The sequence below is a fragment of the Pristiophorus japonicus genome, chromosome 5 (assembly GCF_044704955.1).
Source record: "Pristiophorus japonicus isolate sPriJap1 chromosome 5, sPriJap1.hap1, whole genome shotgun sequence".
NCBI lineage: Eukaryota > Metazoa > Chordata > Chondrichthyes > Pristiophoridae > Pristiophorus > Pristiophorus japonicus.
The window spans coordinates 302,512,917-302,537,963 of NC_091981.1; the positions used below are offsets into that span (position 1 = coordinate 302,512,917).

The 25,047-nt window shown below is 50.0% G+C and overlaps 1 protein-coding gene across 1 annotated transcript in view; it reads right to left on the reverse strand.

The window, feature by feature from the left end:
- The window catches only part of LOC139264187 (nuclear receptor-binding protein 2-like), a 125,343-nt gene that overhangs the window by 30,963 nt on the left and 69,333 nt on the right, over positions 1-25,047 (reverse strand). Inside the window, exons 5-8 of the mRNA XM_070880273.1 lie at positions 17,614-17,759; positions 13,227-13,321; positions 9,368-9,391; positions 3,657-3,740 (exon numbers count right to left, since the gene is read on the reverse strand). Of these exons, the coding sequence (XP_070736374.1) occupies positions 3,657-3,740; positions 9,368-9,391; positions 13,227-13,321; positions 17,614-17,759 (349 nt within the window). The remainder of the gene's footprint in view (positions 1-3,656; positions 3,741-9,367; positions 9,392-13,226; positions 13,322-17,613; positions 17,760-25,047) is intronic.

Below are 25,047 nucleotides of genomic sequence, written 5' to 3' on the forward strand. Positions count from 1 at the left end.
GGGGTCACTGCCTCCACTTCTGTTCTCTTTGGCACATACACCATCCAGTTACCAACAACATGGCAGCTGGGAGCTGTGTGTCCGTCATCGGACCCGGAAACAGGGGGGTAATTTGTTTCTGGGCCCAGGGGTAACAGTCAGGGGATCTGTTCTTGGGCCTTAGGGTAACAGTCAGGGGATCTGTTCCTGGGCCCAGGGGTAACAGTCAGGGAATCTGTTCCTGGGCCTTAGGGTAACAGTCAGGGGATCTGTTCCTGGGCCCAGGGGTAACAGTCAGGGGATCTGTTCCTGGGCTCTGGGGGTAACAGTCAGGGGATCTGTTCCTGGGCCTTAGGGTAACAGTCAGGGGATCTGTTCCTGGGCTCTGGGGGTAACAGTCAGGGGATCTGTTCCTGGGCCCAGGGGTAACAGTCAGGGGATCTGTTCCTGGGCTCTGGGGGTAACAGTCAGGGGATCTGTTCTTGGGCCTTAGGGTAACAGTCAGGGAATCTGTTCCTGGGCCTTAGGGTAACAGTCAGGGGATCTGTTCCTGGGCTCTGGGGGTAACAGTCAGGGGATCTGTTCCTGGGCCCAGGGGTAACAGTCAGGGAATCTGTTCCTGGGCCTTAGGGTAACAGTCAGGGGATCTGTTCCTGGGCTCTGGGGGTAACAGTCAGGGGATCTGTTCCTGGGCCCCAGGGTAACAGTCAGGGGATCTGTTCCTGGGCTCTGGGGCAACAGTCAGGGGATCTGTTCCTGGGCCCTGGGGTAACAGTCAGGGGATCTGTTCCTGGGCCCTGGGGTAACGGTCAGGGGATCTGTTCCTGGGCCCAGGGGTAACAGTCAGGGGATCTGTTCCTGGGCCCCGGGGTAACAGTCAGGGGATCTGTTCCTGGGCTCTGGGGTAACAGTCAGGGGATCTGTTCCTGGGCCCCGGGGTAACACTCAGGGGATCTGTTCCTGAGCCCTGGGGTAACAGTCAGGAGATCTATTACCAGGCTCTGGGGGTAACAGTCAGGGGATCTGTTACTGGGCCCTGGGGTAACAGTCAGGAGATCTATTACCAGGCTCTGGGGGTAACAGTCAGGGGATCTGTTACTGGGCTCTGGGGCAACAGTCAGGAGATCTATTACCGGGCTCTGGGGGTAACAGTCAGGGGATCTGTTACTGGGCTCTGGGGGTAACAGTCAGGAGATCTATTACCGGGCTCTGGGGGTAACAGTCAGGGGATCTGTTCCTGGGCCCTGGGGTAACAGTCAGGGGATCTGTTCCTGGGCCCTAGGGTAACGGTCAGGGGATCTGTTCCTGGGCCCAGGGGTAACAGTCAGGGGATCTGTTCCTGGGCCCCGAGGTAACAGTCAGGGGATCTGTTCCTGGGCTCTGGGGTAACAGTCAGGGGATCTGTTCCTGGGCCCCGGGGTAACACTCAGGGGATCTGTTCCTGAGCCCTGGGGTAACAGTCAGGAGATCTATTACCAGGCTCTGGGGGTAACAGTCAGGGGATCTGTTACTGGGCCCTGGGGTAACAGTCAGGAGATCTATTACCGGGCTCTGGGGATAACAGTCAGGGTATCTGTTACTGGGCTCTGGGACAACAATCAGGAGATCTATTACCGGGCTCTGGGGGTAACAGTCAGGGGATCTGTTACTGGGCTCTGGGGCAACAGTCAAGGGATCTGTTCCTGGGCCCTGGGGTAACAGTCAGGGGATTTATTATTGGGCTCTGGGGTAACAGTCAGGGGATCTGTTCCTCGGCCGCTGGGGGTAACAGTCAGGAGATCTATTACCGGGCTCTGGGGTAACAGTCAGGGTATCTGTTCCTGGGCTCTGGGGTAACAGTCAGGAGATCTATGACCGGGCTCTGGGGTAACAGTAAGGAGATCTGTTCCTGGGCCCTGGGGTAACAGTCAGGAAATCGATTACTGGGCTCTGGGTTAACAGTAAGGAGATCTGTTCCTGGGCCCTGGGGTAACAGTCAGGAGATCTATTACCGGGATCTGGGGTAACAGTAAGGAGATCTGTCCCTGGGCCCTAGGGTAACAGTCAAGAAATCTATTACTGGGCTCTGGGGTAACAGTAAGGAGATCTGTTCCTGGGCCCTAGGATAACAGTCAGGAGATCTATTACCGGGCTCTGGGGTGACAGTAAGGAGATCTGTTCCTGAGCCCTGGGGTAACAGTCAAGAGATCTATTACCGGGCTCTGGGGTAACAGTAAGGAGATCTGTTCCTGGGCCCTAGGGTAACAGTCAGGAGATCTATAACCGGGCTCTGGGGTAACAGTAAGGAGATCTGTTCCTGGGCCCTAGGGTAACAGTCAGGAGATCTATTACCGGGCTCTGGGGTAACAGTAAGGAGATCTGTTACTGGGCTCTGGGGTAACAGTCAGGAGATCTATTACCGGGCTCTGGGGTAACAGTCAGGGGATCTGTTACTGGGCTCTGAGGCAACAGTCAGGGGATCTGTTACTGGGCCCTGGGGCAACAGCCAGGGGATCTGTTACTGGGCTCTGGGGTAACAGTCAGGGGATCTGTTACTGGGCTCTGGGGTAACAGTCAGGGGATCTGTTACTGGGCTCTGGGGCAACAGTCAGGAGATCTATTACCGGGCTCTGGGGCAACAGTCAGGGGATCTGTTACTGGGCTCTGGGGCAACAGTCAGGGGATCTGTTCCTGGGCCCGGGGGTAACAGTCAGGGGATCTGTTCCTGGGCCCTAGGGTAACAGTCAGGGGATCTGTTCCTGGGCCCTAGGGTAACAGTCAGGGGATCTGTTCCTGGGCTCTGGGAGTAACAGTCAGGGGATCTGTTCCTGGGCTCTGGGGTAACAGTCAGGGGATCTGTTCCTGGGTTCTGGGGCAACAGTCAGGAGATCTGTTCCTGGGCTCTGGGGCAACAGTCAGGGGATCTGTTCCTGGGTTCTGGGGCAACAGTCAGGAGATCTGTTCCTGGGCTCTGGGGCAACAGTCAGGGGGTCTGTTTCTGGGCTCGTCACCCAGAGAATAGGAGTCGAAATCCCACCCAGGGCAGTTTGAGAATTGTGTCGGATTGGGATAGAAACCCAACTGGGTCACTCATGTCCTTCAGGGAAGGACACCTGCCGTCCTTACCCGGTCTGGGCCTACATGTGACTCCAGTCCCACACCAACATGGCTGACTATAACTGCCCCCTGAAGTGGCCCAGCCATTCCCTCAGTTTGTGTCAAACTGCACTGCAGCGGTTCAAGGCCCATCGCCCCTTCTCAGGGCAACTCGGGACGGGCAATAAATGCCGGCCTTGTCAGTGGCGCCCACATCCCGAGAATGGATTTCGTTTTTTAAAGGCCACTTCCAAAACGGGTTGAGCCGGATGGGGAGGCGGACGGTAATCTTCCCCCTCGCTACCCCGTCACCGGCACTCAATGTGGGCCTATATTTCAGGATGGTTCCCGAGCTGTCCGCTTGCTAGGCCGAAGCCTGCTTTTCTGAGGCTGTTCGCTAACTTTGTGCCACTTTCTAGGTTGGCAGCGGGGAAAAACGTCCCGCCCGCCCACTCCCTGTTTAATGTCCCCTGCACAAACCTTTACACAGCCTCCGCTTCCAGAGTTCCTGGCATCGATTCACCACCGTATACCCCCATCACACTGAGCTCGGGCACCGCGTGTGACTGGGCCAAACCCCAAGGGGCAAACCTAGCACTTACCCTCATATTCCGGGGCAAAGAAATGTCGGTTCCTCTGCTCCTCTCTGGGGCTTCTGAGCGGGGTCCGCGGAACAGTGGGAATAACTGGGAGCAAAAACACAACATTAATCTAATACCCCACAGTCAACAGGCTCAGACACAACAGCAGGCAACGGATTCATATGTGTCAGGTAACCAGAGACAGAGAGAGAGGGGGCGGGGGTCGGGGGGCAGAGAGAGAGAGACAGAGAGAGAGAGGGGGGGGCAGAGAGAGACAGAGAGAGAGAGAGAGAGAGAGAGACAGAGAGAGAGAGAGACACACGGAGAGAGAGAAAGAGAGAGGGGGGGGCAGAGAGAGACAGAGAGAGAGGAGGCGGGGGTGGGTGAGAGAGAGAGAGAGAGAGACAGACAGAGAGAGAGAGAGAGAGAGAGAGAGAGAGAGACAGACAGAGAGAGAGAGAGAGAGAGAGAGAGAGACAGACAGAGAGAGTGACAGAGAGAGAGAGAGAGTGAGAGAGAGAGGGGGGGCAGAGAGAGACAGAGAGAGATAGAGAGACAGAGAGAGAGAGAGAGACACGGAGAGAGAGACAGAGAGAGAGGGGGCGGGGATGGGGGGGCAGAGAGAGAGAGAGACAGAGAGAGAGAGAGAGACAGAGACACAGAGAGAGAGAGAGAGAGAGAGAGACACAGAGAGAGAGAGAGAGAGAGAGAGACAGACAGAGAGAGAGAGAGACAGAGCGAGAGAGAGACAGAGAGAGAGACAGACAGAGACAGAGACAGAAAGAGAGAGAGAGAGAGAGACAGAGAGAGAGAGAAAGAGAGAGGGGGGACAGAGAGAGACAGACAGAGAGAGAGAGAGGGGTGGGACAGAGAGAGAGAGAGAGAGAGAGGGGGACAGAGAGAGAGGGGACGGGGAAGAAGAGAGAGAGAGAGAGATGGACAGAGACAGAGAGAGAGAGAGGGATGGGACAGAGAGAGAGCAAAGAGGGGACAGAGATAGAGAGGGGGGAGAGAGAGCAAGACAGAGACAGACAGACAGAGAGAGAGAGACAGAGACAGAAAGAGAGAGACAGAAATAGACAGATAGAGAGATAGACAGAGAGAGAGGGACAAAGAGAGAGAGGGAGAGAGAGAGGGAGAGAGAGAGAGAGAGACAGGGAGAGAGAGCGAAGGGGGGACAGAGAGGGAGAGGGGGGGTCAGAGAGAGAGGGGGGGACAGAGAGAGAGACAGAGGGGGTCAGAGAGAGATAGAGGGAGAGACAGAGACAGAATGACAGACAGAGAGAGAGAGAGAGAGAGAGAGATAGAGAGAGAGAGACAGAGAGAGAGAGAACAGGAGAGAGAGAGAGAGAGCGAGAGAGACAGACAGAGAGCGCGAAGGGGGGACAGAGAGAGAGGGGGGGACAGAGAGAGAGAGAGAGAGGGGGTCAGAGATAGATAGAGGGAGGGACAGAGAGAGACAGACAGACAGAGAGACAGAGAGAGAGAGAGCAAGAGAGACAGAGAGAGAGACAGACAGAGAGAGAGCGACACAGAAAGAGAGAGAGTGAGAGAGACAGAGAGAGAGCAAGAGAGACAGAGAGAGAGACAGACAGAGAGAGAGAGAGAGAGAGATAAAGAGGGGACAGAGAGAGAAAGACTTGTATTTATATAGCGCCTTTCATGACCACCAGATGTCTCAAAGCGCTTTACAGCCAATGAAGTACTTTTGGAGTATAGTTACTGTTGTAATGTGGGAAACACGGCAACCAATTTGCGCACAGCAAGCTCCCACACACAGCAACGTGATAATGACCAGATAATGTGTTTCAGTGATGCTGATTGTTAGATGGTAGATATTTAGAGACAATCTATTTCCTCTGGTGGGAGAGTCCAGAACAAGTGGGTGTAGATGTTGTGTATCTGTAAAGCATGCACTCCCATGTTCCGCCACCAGGGAGCGCATCCCCTGAAGTCCCAAGGGATCCCAGCATCCCTTGGGAGCACTGTATATAAGGCAGCCCCTAAGGCCTGTTATCACTCTGGGGTGTCTTATTAAAGACTTTGTCACTGTTACTTTAACCTCCCTGTGTGCAGTCTCATCTGTGTTAGGAACACAATAACTGGCGACGAGAATACAAATCCAACGCAAAGGTGCAGCAAACTGTGGGCATCCTGGAGAAGTTCTCGGAGGGTGAGGACTGGGAAGCCTATGTCGAACGGCTAGACCAGTACTTTGTAGCCAACGAGTTGGACGGAGAAGGAAGTGCTGCAAAAAGGAGAGCGGTCCTCCTCACAGTCTGCAGGGCACCGACCTATAGCCTCATGAAAAATCTTCTGGCTCCGGTGAAACCCACAGATAAGTCGTATGAGGAGCTGTGTACACTGGTTCGGGAGCATCTTAACCCGAGGGAGAGCGTGCTGATGGTGAGGTATCGGTTCTACACGTGCCAGCAATCTGAAAGTCAGGAAGTGGTGAGCTACGTCGCCGAGCTAAGGCGACTTGTAGGACAATGTGAGTTTGATGGCTACCTGGAGCAGATGCTCGGAGACTTTTTTGTACTGGGCATTGGCCACGAGACCATCCTATGAAAACTTTTGACTGTAGAGACACCGACCCTCAGTAAGGCCATTGCGATAGCACAGCCATTTATGTCCACCAGTGATAACACCAAACAAATCTCTCAGCACACAAGTGCTAGCAATGTTCATAAATTAACTGGAACTGTGTTTGCGAGCAGAAATGTACAGGGCAGCAACCATGAGTCTGCAACTGCCAGCAGGCCTCAGGTGACCCAGATGATTCAGAGTCCGAAACAAAGGATGAATGCAAGGCAATTCACACCTTGTTGGCGTTGTGGAAGCTTCCATTTGGCCTATTCATGCCGCTTCAAAGGGTATGTCTGCAAGAGCTGTGGAACAATGGGGCACCTCCAACGAGCTTGTAGATGAGCTGCAAGCTCTGCAAAACCTGCTAACCACCAAGTGGCAGAGAATGATCGGTCCATGATGGATCAAAGCAACTTCGAGCCTCAGAGAGAGGAGGCAGATGCTGAAGTACACGGTGTGCACACATTTTCGACAAAATGTCCACCTATAATGCTAAATGTAAAATTGAATGGCTTACCCGTAACCATGGAACTGGCGCTAGCCAATCCATCATGGGTAAAAAGATGTTTGAAAGACTGTGGTGCAACAAGGCACTCAGGCTAGCCCTGAGCCCCATCCACACGAAACTGAGAACGTACACCAAAGAGCTCATCACTGTCCTCAGCAGCGCCATGGTCAAGGTCACCTACGAGGGCACGGTGCACGAATTGCCACTCTGGATTGTCCCAGGCGATGGCCCCACACTGCTTGGAAGGAGCTGGCTGGGCAAAATCCACTGGAACTGGGATGACATCCGAGCGCTATCACATGTTGATGAGGCCTCATGTACCCAGGTTCTTCACAAATTTCCTTCCCTTATTGAGCCAGGCATTGGAAACTTTTCTGGAGCGAAGGTGCGGATCCACTTGGTCCCAGAGGCACGACCCATTCACCACAAGGTTCGAGCGGTACCTCACATGATGAGGGAAAGAGTGGAAATCGAGCTGGACAGGCTGCAACGTGAGGGCATCATCTCCCCAGTGAAATTCAGCGAGTGGGCCAGCCCGATTGTTCCAGTGCTCAAAAGTGATGGCACGGTCAGGATTTGCAGTGATTATAAAGTAACTATTAATCGTTTCTCGCTAAAGGACCAATATCCGCTACCTAAGGCAGACGACTTATTTGCGACGCTGGCAGGAGGCAAGACATTCACCAAACTTGACCTGACTTCGGTCTACATGACGCAGGAGCTGGAGGAGTCTTCGAAGGGCCTCACCTGCATCAACACGCACAAGGGACTGTTCACCTACAACAGATGCCCGTTTGGAATTCGGTCGGCTGCAGCAATCTTCCAGAGAAACATGGAAAGCCTACTCAAGTCGGTACCACACACGGTGGTTTTTCAGGACGACATATTGGTCACGGGTCGGGACACCGTCGAGCACCTACAAAACCTGGAGGAGGTCCTCCAGCGACTGGATCGCGTAGGGCTGCAGCTGAAGCGGTCGAAATGCGTCGTCATGGCAACAGAAGTGGAGTTTTTGGGGAGAAAGATCGCGGCGGATGGCATTCGGCTCACAGACGCCAAGACAGAGGCTATCAGGAACGTGTCCAGGCCACAGAATGTCACGGAACTGCGGTCGTTCCTGGGACTCCTCAACTATTTTGGTAACTTCCTACCGGGGTTAAGCACCCTCTTAGAGCCCCTACATGTGTTATTGAATAGTGAGAACTGGGTATGGGGAAAAAAACCAAGTAATTGCTTTTGAGAAAGCCAGAAACATTTTATGCTCCAACAAGCTGCTTGTATTGTATAACTCGTGTTAAACACTTGTGCTAGCATGTGATGCATCGTAGTATGGAAGCGGATGTGTATTACAACAAGCTAACATTGCGGGGAAGTTACAACCTGTCGCCTATGCCTCCAGGAGCTTGTCTAAGGCTGAGAGGGCCTACAGCATGATTGAGAAAGAGGCATTAGCGTGTGTGTTCGGGGTAAAGAAAATGCATCAGTACCTGTCTGGCCTCAAATTTGAGCTGGAAACCGATCACAAGCCCCTCATAACAAGGGAATAAATACTAATGCCTCAGCCCACATACAAAGGTGGACATCCATGCTATCCGCGTATAACTATACCATCCGCCACAGGCCAGGCACCGAGAACTGTGCGGATGCTCTCAGTCGGTAAATGGCGCAGCCTGCAGACTTGTTGATGGTGGCGCAGCCCGCAGACTTGTTGATGGTCATGGAAGTGTTTGAAAATGATAAATCACCTGTCAGGGCCCGCCAGATTAGGACTTGGAGCAACCAAGATCCTCTGCTATCCCTAGTAAAAAACTGTACTGCATAGGAGCTGGGCCAGCATCCCCGTTGAAATGCAAGCCATTCCAGTGGTGAAAGGACGAGCTGTCCATTTAGGCAGACTGCCTGTTGTAGGGTAACCGCATAGTGCTACCAAAAAAGGGCAGGGAGACGTTCATCTTGGATCTCCACATCACACACCCAGGTATAGTAATGATGAAAGCGATAGCCAGATCCCACGTGTGGTGGCCCGGTATCGACTCTGACTTAGAGTCCTGTGTACAGCAATGCAGCGTATGTGCTCAGTTGAGCAATGCACCCAGAGAGGCACCACTAAGTTTATGGTCCTGGCTCCTAAGGCCTGTTCCTCACTCTGGAGTGTCTTATTAAAGACTGAGGTCACTGTTACTTTAACCTCTCTGTGTGCAGCCTCATCTGTGTTAGGAACACAATAGTAACCTTAAAATCAGAGCTCGGCCATTCAGGGGTGGTGTCAGGAAGCACGTCTTCATACAAAGGGCCGTAGGAATCTGGAACTCCCTCCCCCAAAAGTCTGTGGGTGCGGGGGGTCAATTGGAGCTTTCAGGACAGCGATCGGTTGACGGTTGTTGTGTAAGGGTATGGAGGGACATGGAACCAAGGCGGGTAAATGGACTGGAGGTGCAGGAGATTGAATGTCGGAGCATGCTGGAGGGGCTGAATGGCCAACTCCTGTTCCGAATATTTATTATTCATATGCCACAGATTAACGATGATTCAGCCACTTCATTAATCAAGAATCAAAAATCACAGGATCACCAGTGAGAAATTACAGGCGAATAAGTATAATAATTGTAAACAAATTAAAATATCAGCAACTCACCATTAACGAACATCCTGAGCCAGACTGTGTCATCATCAGTGTGTCCGGGAACATAGGAAAAATCAGATAGAGAATGAGAGAGTCGGAGAGGGAGAGGGAGAGAGGGAGTGGGAGAGAGGGAGGCAGAGACAGAGAGGGAGAGAGGGAGGCAGAGAGAGAGAGGGAGAGAGAGAGAGGGAGGCAGAGACAGAGAGGGAGAGAGAGAGAGAGAGGGAGGCAGAGACAGAGAGGGAGAGAGAGAGAGGGAGGCAGAGACAGAGAGGGAGAGGGAGAGGGGGAGGCAGAGAGAGAGAGGGAGAGAGAGAGAGGGAGGCAGAGACAGAGAGAGAGAGAGAGAGGGAGGCAGAGACAGAGAGGGAGAGGGGGAGAGGGAGAGAGGGAGGCAGAGAAGAGAGGGAGAGGGAGAGAGAGAGAGAGACATACAGAGACAAGGACTGAAAAAGAAAGAGAAAGACTGAGACAAACAGAGAGAGATAAGGGGAGAGAGAGAGACAGTTGGAGAGAGAGAGAGAAATAGATAGACAGACAGAGGCACATTGGAAGAGAGAGAGAGAGAGGGGGGACATATGCAGATCGAGAGCAAGAAATAGAGAGAGTTAGGGACAGACAAAAGAAGTGGGAACCCAATGATGCAGAGAGGGAGAGACAGAGAGAGATAGGATACACCCACAGACAAAAACAGTGATAGGTAGCTGGAGAGAGACACAGACAGAGAGAGACAGCGAGAGAGAAAGTGAGAGAGACAGAGACAGAAAGAGTGACTGAGAGAGACAGAGGGAGAGACAGACAGAGAGACAGAGAGAGAGACAGACAGGGACAGCAAGTGAGACAGAGACAGAAAAAGGGACAGAGAGAGACAGAGACACAGATAGAGAGAGAGACAGAGAGACAGAGAGAGACAGAGACACAGATAGAGATAGAGAGAGAGAGACAGAGAGAGAGACAGAGACACAGATAGAGAGAGAGACAGAGACACAGGTAGAGAGAGAGACAGAGAGAGACAGAAACACAGATAGAGAGAGAGAGACAGAGACACAGATAGAGAGAGAGACAGAGAGAGAGAGACAGAGACACAGATAGAGAGAGAGACAGAGAGAGACAGAAACACAGATAGAGAGAGAGAGACAGAGACACAGATAGAAAGACAGAGAGAGAGAGAGAAACAAACAGAGACACAGATAGATAGAGAGACAGAGAGACAGAAACACAGATAGAGATAGAGAGACAGAGAGAGACAGAAACACAGATAGAGAGAGAGAGACAGAGACACAGATAGAAAGACAGAGAGAGAGAGAGAAACAAACAGAGACACAGATAGATAGAGAGACAGAGAGACAGAAACACAGATAGAGATAGAGAGACAGAGAGAGACAGAAACACAGATAGAGAGAGAGAGACAGAGAGAGAAACAAACAGAGAGAGAAACAAACAGAGACACAGATAGAGAGAGAGACAGAGAGAGAGAAACAGAGAGACAGAGAGAGACAGAGGCACAGATAGAGAGAGAGAGAGACAGAGAGAGAGACAGAGAGAGAGACAGAGACAAACAGAGACACAGATGGAGAGAGAAACAGACAGAGAGAGAGACAGAGACACAGATGGAGAGAGAGAGACAGAGAGACAGAGAGAGAGAGAGAGAGAGAGAGAGAAACAAACAGAGACACAGATGGAGAGAGAGACAGACAGAGACAAAGAGAGAGAGACAGAGACACAGATAGAGAGAGAGAGACAGAGAGAGAGAGAGAAACAGAGACACAGATAGATAGAGAGAGAGACAGAGAGAGAGAGAGAAACAAACAGAGACACAGATAGAGAGAGAGACAGAGAGAGACAGAGACACAGATAGACAGAGAGAGACACAGATAGAGAGAGAGAGAGAGAGCCAGAGCCAGAGAAAGAGAGAGAGCCAGAGAGAGAGAGAGAGCCAGAGAAAGAGAGCCAGAGAGAGAGAGAGAGAGAGACAGAGAGAGCCAGAGAAAGAGAGCCAGTGAGAGAGAGACAGAGACACAGAGAGAGCCAGGGAGAGAGGAAGAGATGAGTAAATGTACACATATTTCACTGTTTTATTTGTGGACTGTGTTCCTTGTATTGAAGCCTTTATGAATTGTATAAATGGCCATTCCTCCGCCCTCACTGACCCTGCGGAGGGGGGTGAAGGGGAGGCCTCGCTGCCTGCTGCGAGTTTGCCCTGTCCGGGTGGTGATCGGGACGGGTCCTGGTTTTATATCAGTGACTCTCAGAGGGTCACAGTGGTCTAATCCGGGCAAGGCCCACAGGTTCCCTCCCCGAAGGTCACCAATTGTCCAGTCCGGGCAAGGCCCACAGGTTCCCTCCCCGAAGGTCACACAGAGTGGTCCAGTCCGGGCAAGGCCCACAGGTTCCCTCCCCGAAGGTCACACAGAGTGGTCCAGTCCGGGCAAGGCCCACAGGTTCCCTCCCCGAAGGTCACACAGAGTGGTCCAGTCCGGGCAAGGCCCACAGGTTCCCTCCCCGAAGGTCACACAGAGTGGTCCAGTCCGGGCAAGGCCCACAGGTTCCCTCCCCGAAGGTCACACAGAGTGGTCCAGTCCGGGCAAGGCCCACAGGTTCCCTCCCCGAAGGTCACACAGAGTGGTCCAGTCCGGGCAAGGCCCACAGGTTCCCTCGCCGAAGGTCATCAATGGTCCAGTCCGGGCAAGGCCCACAGGTTCCCTCGCCGAAGGTCATCAATGGTCCAGTCCGGGCAAGGCCCACAGGGTCCCTCCCTGAAGGTCACCAATGGTCCAGTCCGGGCAAGGCCCACAGGTTCTCTCCCCGAAGGTCACACAGAGTGGTCTAGTCCGGGCAAGGCCCACAGGTTCCCTCCCTGAAGGTCACCAATTGTCCAGTCCGGGCAAGGCCCACAGGTTCTCTACCCGAAGGACACCAATGGTCCAGTCCGGGCAAGGCCCACAGGTTATCTCCCCGAAGGACACCAATGGTCCAGTCCGGGCAAGGCCCACAGGGTCCCTCCCCGAAGGTCACCAATGGTCCAGTCCGGGCAAGGCCCACAGGTTCCCTCCCCGAAGGTCACCAATTGTCCAGTCCGGGCAAGGCCCACAGGTTCTCTACCCGAAGGACACCAATGGTCCAGTCCGGGCAAGGCCCACAGGTTATCTCCCCGAAGGACACCAATGGTCCAGTCCGGGCAAGGCCCACAGGGTCCCTCCCCGAAGGTCACCAATGGTCCAGTCCGGGCAAGGCCCACAGGGTCCCTCCCCGAAGGTGACACGGTGGATTTTCTAGCGGGCTGTTTGGTTCCAGCCACAAATCACCAGATTTACCAAATTCACGTTCCCAAGCTGCCCCAGAGTGATTTGACCTTGTGACCTCTGGGTGGTTGGGGCCCAATGACAATGACCAGGTTAGGGAGCCCGTGTGTGACTGGAGAGTGGGAAGCCCGACCTTTCCCCTCAAGGCCGCGGAGGGCGGAGGGCGGGGTGGGATCTATGTTCAGTCAGACTCCACCCAGTTAACCCCACCGCACAGCCTTACAGACAGTCCCCCCTGCCCCCGACCTTGACCTAAACAACTGACCCCTGACCCTGATTCTAAATAACCAGTCCCCCCCTGCCCTGACCCTAAATAACCAACCTCTGACCCCAAATAACTGATCGCTGACCCCAAACAACCGTTCCCTTCTGCCCTGACCCTGACACTAAATAACTGACCCCTGACCTTGACCCTAAATAACCGACCCCTGATCTCAAACAACCAGTCCCTCCTGCCCCGACCCTGACCTTAAATAACCGACCACTGACCCCAAACAACCAGTATCTCCCAACCCCTGACCCCCAACAACTGGTGCGGGAAGACGGGTGGAGGTGTGTGGAGACAGTACCTGATCCGATCTTGATGAGGCCGTTGTGTTGAATGAAGATGGTGTCACAGGTCAGTGTCCCGTGAATCAGGGGTGGCTCCCACGAGTGCAGGTAACTGAGGGACACACAACAGAATCAGGCTTCACGCACTGTCGCTACAGCTCATTCCACACTCTGTCCCTGGAGACTGCACGATCCACACAATCCCCAACCACCCCAAGCCGCTCCCACTTTCCTTCCAATTCTGGCTGTGCACTTGCAAAGAATTCCCTCCCTTCCCTTTCAGTCCTCTTCCCCCGAGGGGTTCGTGAGATCCCACACAGCAGCTACTGGCTCAGGTGAGTGAGGATAACACGTCCCCACTACCTCATTCCTGCTATCGAGACTGTGAGGCAGACAGATACAGAGGGAGAGCGAGGGAGAGACAGAGAGAGAGAGAGACACAGAGAGCGAGAGAGAGACAGAGAGAGAGACAGAGGAAGAGAGACAGATAGAGAGAGAGAGAGAGAGACAGAGAGAAAGGGAGAGATAGAGAGAGAGAGAGAGACAGAGAGAGAGAGAGTGTTGAGTATCGAATAACTCCACGAGGCAAAGTACGGTGAGCTAGTTCAGGCATGACCTTACTCCAGTTTATTTATTCGCAAAGTGAGGATTCAACATGGCTGCCAACATTATATACATGGCTTGCACGTGTCTGCCAGTGACCATTAGGACTCTGACAGTTGCGCCCTCCGGTGGCAGGTAAAACCCAGTTAACATACATAACATCATTCCCCCCAAAGTCCTTGGTACAGGTTGTATTTACAAGTTGAGATGGTCCGGGGACTTCCCCTCTCTGGTTGATCTTCTCAGTTCGAACCCAAGCTTGGGTGAGTTAGTAGGACCATTGCTGCATTGCGGAGCAGTCGGCCTGACAGGACTGTCAGGGATGGTAGGTTCGTCTTCGTGAATGACACAAGGGTCAACTGATGGTTGGATGTGTGTTGGTTGGTTGATATAGATGTAATCTTCAATTTGTTCTGGGTTGTCTGTGAATCGCAGTTTGGTTTGGTTGATGTGCCTCTTGCACGTTTGGCCATTTAACAGTTTGACTACAAACACCCTGTTCCCCTCCTTGACCAAAACCGTGCCAGCAACCCATTTGGACCATGACCATAATTCAGGAAAACACGGGGTCATGAACAGCAATGTCACGTGATACGGCCGTGTGATCATGGTACCACATTGCCTTCTGGTTTCGACATGATCATTGAGATCCAGGTGTACAAGGGAGAGCCTGGTTTTGAGGCCTCCCTTCAATAACAGCTCGACAGGAGGGACCCCAGTGAGCGAGTGGGGTCTTGTCCGGTAACTGAGCAGAATATGGAACAAGCGGGTCTGTAGGGAACCGTGAATCACGTGTTTTAGGCTCTGCTTAATGGTTTGGACAGCTCGCTCCGCTTGACCGTTAGCCGCAGGTTTGAAAGGGGCAGACCTGACATACTTGATGCCATTACGGGTCATAAACCGTGGAACTCCCAACTGGTGAAACATGGTCCGTTGTCGCTGACAAGTAAGTTGGGCAGGCCATGAGTGGCGAACATGGCCCGGAGGCTTTCAATAGTGGCTGTGCACGTGCTGGATGACATGATTACGCATTCAATCAATTTGAGTAAGCGTCCACAACCACTGAAAACATTTTGCCGAGAAAGGGGCTGGCAAAGTCTGTGTTGACCACGGTTTGGATGGCCATGACCACAGGCTCAGCGGAGCCTCCACAGGTGCGTTACTCAGTTGCATGCAAGTGTTGCACTGATGCATGCATGACTCCAAGTCCGAGTCAATGCCGGACCACCAAACATGAGACCTGACAATGGTCTTCAACATGACAATGCCTAGGTGGGTACTGTGTAAATCTTGCACAAAAGTTTCCCTGCCTTTTTTTGGCATAACAACACGGTTACCCCATAATAGACAATCAGACTGAATAGACAATTCATCTTCGCAGCGGCTAACCAAAATGGAAACAATACGGTGGAAGAGGATTTCCTGGAGTGCATAAGGGATGGTTTTTTAGACCCATATGTCGAGGAACCAACTAGGGGGGAAGCCATCTTAGACTAGGTGTTGTGTAATGAGAGAGGTTTAATTAGCAATCTCATTGTGTGAGGCCCCTTGGGGAAGAGTGACCATAATATGGTGGAATTCTACATTAGGATGGAGAATGAAACAGTTAATTCAGAGACCATGGTCCAAAACTTAAAGAAGGGTAACTTTGAAGATATGAGGCGTGAATTGGCTAGGATAGATTGGCGAATGATACTTAAAGGGTTGACTGTGGATGGGCAATGGCAGACATTTAGAGACCGCATGGATGAACCACAACAATTTATTCAAAAAGGAGTTAGATGTAGTCCTTACTACTAGGGGGATCAAGGGGTATGGCGAGAAAGCAGGAATGGGGTACTGAGGTTGCATGTTCAGCCATGAACTCATTGAATGGCGGTGCAGGCTCGAAGGACCGAATGGCCTACTCCTGCACCTATTTTCTATGTTTCTATGTTTCTATGTAATTGTACATCCCTGTCTGGCGTAAAAATAAAAAAGGGAACATGGCTCAACCGTGGCTATCAAGGGAAATCAGGGATAGTATTAAAGCCAAGGAAGTGGCATACAAATTGGCCAGAAATAGCAGTGAACCCGGGGACTGGGAGAAATTTAGAACTCAGCAGAGGAGGACAAAAGGTTTGACTAGGGCAGGGAAAATAGAGTACGAAAGGAAGCTTGAGGGAACATTAAAACGGATTGCAAAAGCTTCTATAGATGTGTAAAGAGAAAAAGGTTAGTAAAAACAAACGTAGGTCCCCTGCAGTCAGAATCAGGGGAAGTCATAACGGGGAACAACGAAATGGCAGACCAATTGAACAAGTACTTTGGTTCAGTATTCACTAAGGTGGACACAAACAACCTTCCGGATATAAAAGGGGTCAGAGGGTCTAGTAAGGAGGAGGAACTGAGGGAAATCCTTATTAGTTGGGAAATTGTGTTGGGGAAATTGATGGGATTGAAGGCCGATAAATCCCCAGGGCCTGATGGTCTGCATCCCAGAATACTTAAGGAGGTGGCCTTGGAAATAGCGGATGCATTGACAGTCATTTTACAACATTCCATAGACTCTGGATCAGTTCCTATGGAGTGGAGGGTAGCCAATGTAACCCCACTATTTAAAAAAGGAGGGAGAGAAAAAACAGGGAATTATAGACCAGTTAGCCTGACATCAGTAGTGGGTAAAATGATGGAATCAATTATTAAGGATGTCATAGCAGTGCATTTGGAAAGAGGTGACATGATAGGTCCAAGTCAGCATAGATCTGTGAAAGGGAAATCATGCTTGACAAATCTTCTGGAATTTTTTGAGGATGTTTCCAGTAAAGTGGACAAGGGAGAACCAGTTGATGTGGTGTATTTGGACTTTCAGAAGGCTTTCAACAAGGTCCCACACAAGAGATTAATGTGCAAAGTTAAAGCACATGGGATTGGGGGTAGTGTGCTGACGTGGATTGAGAACTGGTTGTCAGACAGGAAGCAAAGAGTAGGAGTAAATGGGTACTTTTCAGAATGGCAGGCAGTGACTAGTGGGGACCGCAAGGTTCTGTGCTGGGGCCCCAGCTGTTTACATTGTACATTAATGATTTAGACGAGGGAATTAAATGTAGTATCTCCAAATTTACGGATTACACTAAGTTGGGTGGCAGTGTGAGCTGCGAGGAGGATGCTATGAGGCTGCAGAGTGACTTGGATAGGTTAGGTGAGTGGGCAAATGCATGGCAGATGAAGTATAATGTGGATAAATCTGAGGTTATCCACTTTGGTGGTAAAAACAGAGAGACAGACTATTATCTGAATGGTGACAGATTAGGAAAAGGGGAGGTGCAACGAGACCTGGGTGTCATGGTACATCAGTCATTGAAGGTTGGCATGCAGGTACAGCAGGCGGTTAAGAAAGCAAATGGCATGTTGGCCTTCATAGCAAGGGGATTTGAGTACAGGGGCAGGGAGGTGTTACTACAGTTGTGTACACACCTGGAGTATTGTGTACAGTTTTGGTCTCCTAACTTGAGGAAGGACATTCTTGCTATTGAGGGAGAGTAGCGAAGGTTCACCAGACTGATTCCCGGGATGGCGGGACTGACATATCAAGAAAGATTGGATCAACTGGGCTTGTATTCACTGGAGTTCAGAAGAATGAGAGGGGATCTCATAGAAATGTTTAAAATTCTGATGGGTTTAGACAGGTTAGATGCAGGAAGAATGTTCCCAATGTTCCCAAAGGCTCTGCCTTGAGTTAGCCCGAAACCCAGTCATTACCCTTTCTCAGCAACATGTGCAAAGGCTCTAGCAATGTGCTCAAACTAGGTGGAAAGTTACCGAAATAGTGGAGAAGACCCAGGAACGAACGCAGCTCCGTTACACTCTGGGGTCCGGGTGCATTCTTGATGGCCTCTGTCTTCGAGTCCATAGGCCTGATGCCATCTGCTGCAATCTTTCTCCCCAGGAATTCGACTTTGGCTGCCCTGAAAACACACTTGGAGCGTTTTAGCCTGAGCCCCTGGAAGACGTGCTACGTGTTTATCCCAACTCTCTGCTTTATGTCTGCCAACCAGTTCTCTATCCAAGTGAGTACATTACCCCCAATACCATGTGGGTCATAATGTACCAGCAGATTATTCGAGAAAAGCAGATTGGTCGCTTTCTCAAAAGCTCTCTCTTGCAATGCGCCCCACACCCAGTTGTTGCCTTTTCTCAATAGCATGTGCAGTGGTTCAAGCAAGGTGCTCAATTTCGGTAGGAAATGACCAAAGTAGTTGAGTAGACCCAGGAACAAATACAGCTCCGTCACGTAGTAAGGAGGGACATTAGCTTGGATGATGTGTAATCGGTATGGATGGAGCTACGGAATACCAAAGGGCAGAAAACGCTAGTGGGAGTTGTGTACAGACCACCAAACAGTAGGTTGGGGACAGCATCAAACAAGAAATTAGGGATGGGTGCAATAAAGGTCCAGCAGTTATCATGGGCGACTTTAATCTACATATAGATTGGGCTAACCAAACTGGTAGCAATGCGGTGGAGGAGGATTTCCTGGAGTGTATAAGGGATGGTTTTCTAGACCAATATGTCGAGGAACCAACAAGAGGGCTGGCCATACTAGACTGGATGATGTGTAATGAGAAAGGACTAATTAACAATCTTGTTGTGCGAGGTCGCTTGGGGAAGAGTGACCATAACATGGTAGAATTCTTTATTAAGATGGAGAGTGACACAGTTAATTCAGAGACTAGGGTCCTGGACTTAAGGAAAGGTAACTTCGATGGTATGAGGCGTGAATTGGCTAGAATAGACTGGCGAGTGATACTTAAAGGCTTGACGGTGGATAGGCAATGGCAAACATTTAAAGATCACATGGAAGAACTTCAACAATTATACATCCCTGTCTGGAGTAAAAATAAAACGGGAAGGTGGCTCAACCGTGGCTAACAAGGGAAATTAAGGATAGTGTTAAATCCAAGGAAGAGGCATATAAATTGGCCAGAAAAAGCAACAAACCTGAGAACTGGGAGAATTTCATAATACAGCAGAGGAGGACAAAGGGTTTAATTAGGAGGGGGGAAATAGAGTATGAGAGGAAGCTTGCTGTGAACATAAAAACTGACTGCAAAAGCTTCGATAGATATGTGAAGAGAAAAAGATTAGTGAAAACAAAGGTAGGTTCCTTGCAGTCAGAATCAGGTGACTTTACAATGGGGAACAAAGAAATGGCAGACCAATGGAACAAATACTTGGGTTCTGTCTTCATGAAGGAAGACACAAATAACCTTCCGGAAATACTCGGGGACCGAGGGTCTAGTAAGAAGGAAATCCTTATTAGGCGGGAAATTGTGTTCGGGAAATTGATGGAATTGAAGGCTGATAAATCCCTGGGGCCTGATAGGCTGCATCCCAGAGTACTTAAGGAAGTAGCTCTTGAAATAGTGGATGCATTGGTGATCATTTTCCAACAGTCTATCGACTCTGGATTAGTTTCTATGGACTGGAGGGTAGCTAATGTAACACCACTTTTTAAGAAAAGAGGGAGAGAGAAAACTGGTAATTATAGACCGGATGGCCTGACATCAGTAGTGGGGAAAATGTTGGAAACAATGATTAAGGATGAAATAGTAGCACATTTGGAAAGCAGTGACAGGATCGGTCCAAGTCAGCATGGATTTATGAAAGGGAAATCATGTTTGACAAATCTTCTAGAATTTTTTGAGGATGTAACTGGTAGAGTGGACAAGGGAGAACCAGTGGATGTGGTGTATTTGGACTTTCAAAAGGCTTTTGACAAGGTCCCACACAAGAGATTGGTGTACAAAATTAAAGCATATGGTATTGGGGGTAATGTACTGACGTGGATAGAGAACTGGTTGGCAGACAGGAAGCAGAGAGTCAGGATAAACGGGTCCTTTTCAGAATGGCAGGCAGTGACGAGTGGAGTGCCGCAGGGCTCAGTGCTGGGACCCCAACTATTTACAATATACATTAATGATTTTGATGAGGGAATTGAGTGTAATATCTCCAAGTTTGCAGATGATTCTAAGCTGGGAGGTGGTGTGAGCTGTAAGGAGGACGCTAAGAGGCTGCAGGGTGATTTGGACAGGTTAGGTGATTGGGAAAACGCAGGGCAGATGTACTATAATGTGGATAAATGTGAGGTTATCCACTTTGGTGGCAAAAACACAAAGGCAGAATATTATCTGAATGGCGGCAGATTAGGAAAAGGGGAGGTGCAACTAGACATGAGTGTCATAGTACATCAGTGATTGAAAGTTGGAAAGCAAACTTTACTGAAACGTGGTTGCAGGGTGGCCAAGACTGGGAATTAAACGTACAGGGGTATCTGACAATTCGGAAAGATAGACAAGAAGGGAAAGAAGGTGGGGTAGCTCTGTTAATAAAGGATGATATCAGGGCAGTTGTGAGAGACGATATGGGCTCCAATGAACAAAATGTTGAATCATTGTGGGTGGTGATTAGAAATAGTAAGGGGAAAAAGTCACTGGTGGGCGTAGTTTATAGGCCCCCAAATAATAACTTCACGGTGGGGTGGACAATAATCAACGGAATAATGGAGGCATGTGAAAAAGGAATGGCAATAATCATGGTGGATTTTAACTTAAATATCGATTGATCAAAACAAATCGCGTGGGGTAGCCTTGAGGAGGAATTCATAGAATGCATACGGGATTGTTTCTTAGAACAGTATGTTACAGAACCTACAAGGGAGTAAGCTATCTTAGATCTGGTCCTGTGTAATGAGACAGGAATAATAAACGATCTCCTAATAAAAGATCCTCTAGGAATGAGTGATCACAGTATGGTTGAATTTGTAATACAGATTGAGGGTGAGGAAGTTGTGTCTCAAACGAGCGTACTATGCTTAAACAAAGGGGACTACAGTGGGATGAGCGCAGAGTTGGCTAAAGTAGACTGGGAACACAGACTAAATGGTGGCACAATTGAGGAACAGTGGAGGACTTTTAAGGAGCTCTTTCATAGTGCTCAACAAAAATATATTCCAGTGAAAAAGAAGGGCGGTAAGAGAAGGGATAACCAGCCGTGGATAACGAAGAAAATAAAGGAGAGTATCAAATTAAAAACCAATGTGTATAAGGTGGCCAAGGTTAGTGGGAAACTAGAAGATTGGGAAAATTTTAAACGACAGCAAAGAATGACTAAGAAAGCAATAAAGAAAGGAAAGATAGATTACGAATGTAAACTTGCGCAAAACATAAAAACAGATAGTAAAAGCTTTTATCGATATATAAAACGGAAAAGAGTGACTAAAGTAAATGTTGGTCCCTTAGAAGATGAGAAGGGGGATTTAATAATGGGAAATGTGGAAATGGCTGAGACCTTAAACAATTATTTTGCTTCGGTCTTCACAGTGGAAGACACAAAAACCATGCCAAAAATTGCTGGTCACGGGAATGTGGGAAGGGAGGACCTTGAGACAATCACTATCACTAGGAAGGTAGTGCTGGACAGGCTAATGGGACTCAAGGTAGACAAGTCCCCTGGTCCTGATGAAATGCATCCCGGGGTATTAAAAGAGATGGCGGAAGTTATAGCAGATGCATTCATTATAATCTACCAAAATTCTCTGGACTCTGGGGAGGTACCATCGGATTGGAAAGCAGCTAATGTAACCCCTCTGTTTAAAAAAGGGGGCAGACAAAAGGCAGGTAACTATAGGCCGGTTAGTTTAACATCTGTAGTGGGGAAAATGCTTGAAACTATCATTAAGGAAGAAATAGCGGGACATCTAGATAGGAATAGTGCAATCAAGCAGACGCAACATGGATTCATGAAGCGGAAATCATGTTTAACTAATTTACTGGAATTCTTTGAGGATATAATGAGCATGGTGGATGGAGGTGTACCGATGGATGTGGTGTATTTAGATTTCCAAAAGGCATTCGATAAGGTGCCACACAAAAGGTTACTGCAGAAGATAAAGGTACGCGGAGTCAGAGGAAATGTATTAGCATGGATAGAGAATTGGTTGGCTAACAGAAAGCAGAGAGTCGGGATAAATGGGTCCTTTTCGGGTTGGAAATCGGTGGTTAGTGGTGTGCCACAGGGATCGGTGCTGGGACCACAACTGTTTACAATATACATAGATGACCTGGAAGAGGGGACAGAATGTAGTGTAACAAAATTTTCAGATGACACAAAGATTAGTGGGAAAGCGGGTTGTGTAGAGGACACAGAGAGGCTGCAAAGGGATTTAGATAGGTTAAGCGAATGGGCTAAGGTTTGGCAGATGGAATACAATGTCGGAAAGTGTGAGGTCATCCAGCTTGGAAAGAAAAACAGTAAAAGGGAATATTATTTGAATGGGGAGAAATTACAACATGCTGAGGTGCAGAGGGACCTGGGGGCCCTTGTGCATGAATCCCAAAAAGTTAGTTTGCAGGTGCAGCAGGTAATCAGGAAGGCGAATGGAATGTTGGCCTTCATTGCGAGAGGGATGGAGTACAAAAGCAGGGAGGTCCTGCTGCAACTGTATAAGGTATTGGTGAGGCCACACCTGGAGTACTGCGTGCAGTTTTGGTCACCTTACTTAAGGAAGGATATACTAGCTTTGGAGGGGGTACAGAGACGATTCAGAGGGTTACCTTATGATGATAGATTGAGTAGACTGGGTCTTTACTCCTTGGAGTTCAGAAGGATGAGGGGTGATCTTCTAGAAACATTTAAAATAATGAAAGGGATAGACAAGATAGAGGCAGAGTGGTTGTTTCCACTGGTCGGGGAGACTAGAACTAGGGGGCACATGCTCAAAATACGGGGGAGCCAATTTAAAACCGAGTTGAGAAGGAATTTCTTCTCCCAGAGGGTTGTGAATCTGTGGAATTCTCTGCCCAAGGAAGCAGTTGAGGCTAGCTCATTGAATGTATTCAAGTCACAGATAGATAGATTTTTAACCAATAAGGGAATTAAGGGTTATGGGGAGCGGGCGGGTAAGTGGAGCTGAGTCCACGGCCAGATCAGCCATGATCTTGTTGAATGACGGAGCAGGCTCGAGGGGCTAGATGGCCTACTCCTGTTCCTAATTCTTATGTTCTTATGTAACCTTTATGGCTGCTGTCCGAGGGCCATACGGCTCTTTGTCGGCCGGCGGGACACGATGGGCTGAAATGGCCTCCCTCTGCGCTGTAAGTTTCTATGTTTCTATATAGAATGTTCTGCCGGTTACTATTGCATCGGATTAATTTTTGGAGGATTGAATCAGCACAACGACGTAGCGCCGGTCTCGTCCTTCGTTAAAACTAAGAATGATGGAGATGAGCTGCCCTCCCACAGCAGCGCCCCCTCCTGCCAGCGATGAGTGGCGGATCTGGCGGGTTTTTGAAAAGTGGTTGACGGAGTCCGAGCGGGCGAGAGCCGCAGACAGATGTGAGGCAGTCTCCGAGACACAAGTCGGAAGCAGATGTGCATCAGGCGGTCCTGACAGCTTTACTTCTGAGCGAGCTGTCCTGGCCCGAGAAGAGAAAGGCGTCCTGTTATCACATCTGACACGAGACCTCCTAAGCAAGCGCTCTACTCGGAACTCCTTCACAGCAAACGAGCCCCAGGTGGGCAGAGGAAATGTTACAGGGACACCCTCAAAGCCTCCCTGATAAAGTGCAACATCCCCACCCACACCTGGGAGTCCCTGGCCAAAGACCGACCTAAGTGGAGGAAGTGCATCCGGGAGGGCACTGAGCACCTCGAGTCTCATCGCCGAGAGCATGGAGAAACCAAGTGCAGGCAGCGGAAGGAGCATGCGGCAAACCAGACTCTCCACCCACCCTTTCCCTAAGCGAATCTTTGTCCCACCTGTGACAGGGACTGTGGCTCTCGTATTGGACTGTTCAGTCACCTGAGAACTCATGTTAGTGTGAAAGCAAGTCTTCCTCGATTCCGAGGGACTGCGTAAGGAGAAGGAGAGGAGAAATTGGGTTACGGGGGCGGGCGGCGGCAGACCATATTTTGCCCATCCCTGTTCTGGATAATTGTTGCGATCCTGTTTCTGTAGTAAAGATTTCAAAGACAAAGTCAAATAAGAATGTGTGGTTTATTTAATGTCCTGCTCAGCTCTGGCTCTGAGGATTGGGAGTGTGTTTGGCACAGGAGGGAGTGGGATGACAGCTAACCATGTGCTCTGCCCTGGCTCCCAGCCCAGCAGTAGCCTTTGTATCTGCACTAATGCTCTGCCCTCTGTACTCCATCACCCTTCACCCACTCTCACTGCCGACCGGTTCCAACACGTACCACTCGCTCTGCAGCCTGTTAAGTATTATTGTTGTATCAACACGGCCTGAGAGAAAGGCTCCCTGTGGTGATCAGCAGGCAATCTGGGCACAGCCTCTGATCGCGACTTTCTCACTCCACTTCTCTCTGTCATTGTAGATTTAGCAACACAATATAAAACCGGAACATCAATCGTTCTCACATCAAGTAGCTTTCTTAACCATTTCTCAATAATCTCTAACAGTCTCCACGCCTGTTCCTCTCCCTCTCTCTATCTCTCTCTCTGTCTCTCTCGCTCTCTCTCTGTCTCTCTCGCTCTCTCTCTGTCTTTCTCTCTCTGTCTCTCTCTCTCTGTCGCTCTCTGTCTCTCTCTCTGACTGTCTTTCTTTCTGCTGTGCTCTGTCTGTCTCTCTCCCTCTTTCTCTGTCCATTTCTGTCTGTCTCTCTCTGCCTCTCTATCTATCTGCCTCACTGTCTCTCTCTGTCTCTCTGTCTCTCTCTCTGTCTGTCTCTTTGTCTCGCTCTCTGTCTGTCTCTTGTCTCGCTCTCTCTCTGACTCTCTCTCTGACTCTCTCTCTGACTCTGTCTCTCTCTGTCTTTCTCTCTCTCTCTCTCTACCCCTCTCTCTGTCTCTGTCTCTGTCTCTCTCTCTCTCTCTATCTGTGTCAGAATGGCAGGCAGTGACTAGTGGGGTGCCGCAGGGCTCAGTGCTGGGACCCCAGCTTTTTACAATATACATTAATGACTTAGATGAAGGAATTGAGTGTAATATCTCCAAGTTTGCAGATGTCATTAAACTGGGTGGCGGTGTGAGCTGTGAGGAGGACGCTAAAAGGCGTGACTTGGACAGGTTAGGTGAGTGGGCAAATGCATGGCAGATGCAGTATAATGCGGATAAATGTGAGGTTATCCACTTTGGGGGAAAAAACACGAAGGCAGAATATTATCTGAATGGCGGCAGATTAGGAAAGGGGGAGGTGCAACGAGACCTGGGTGTCATGGTTCATCAGTCACTGAAAGTGG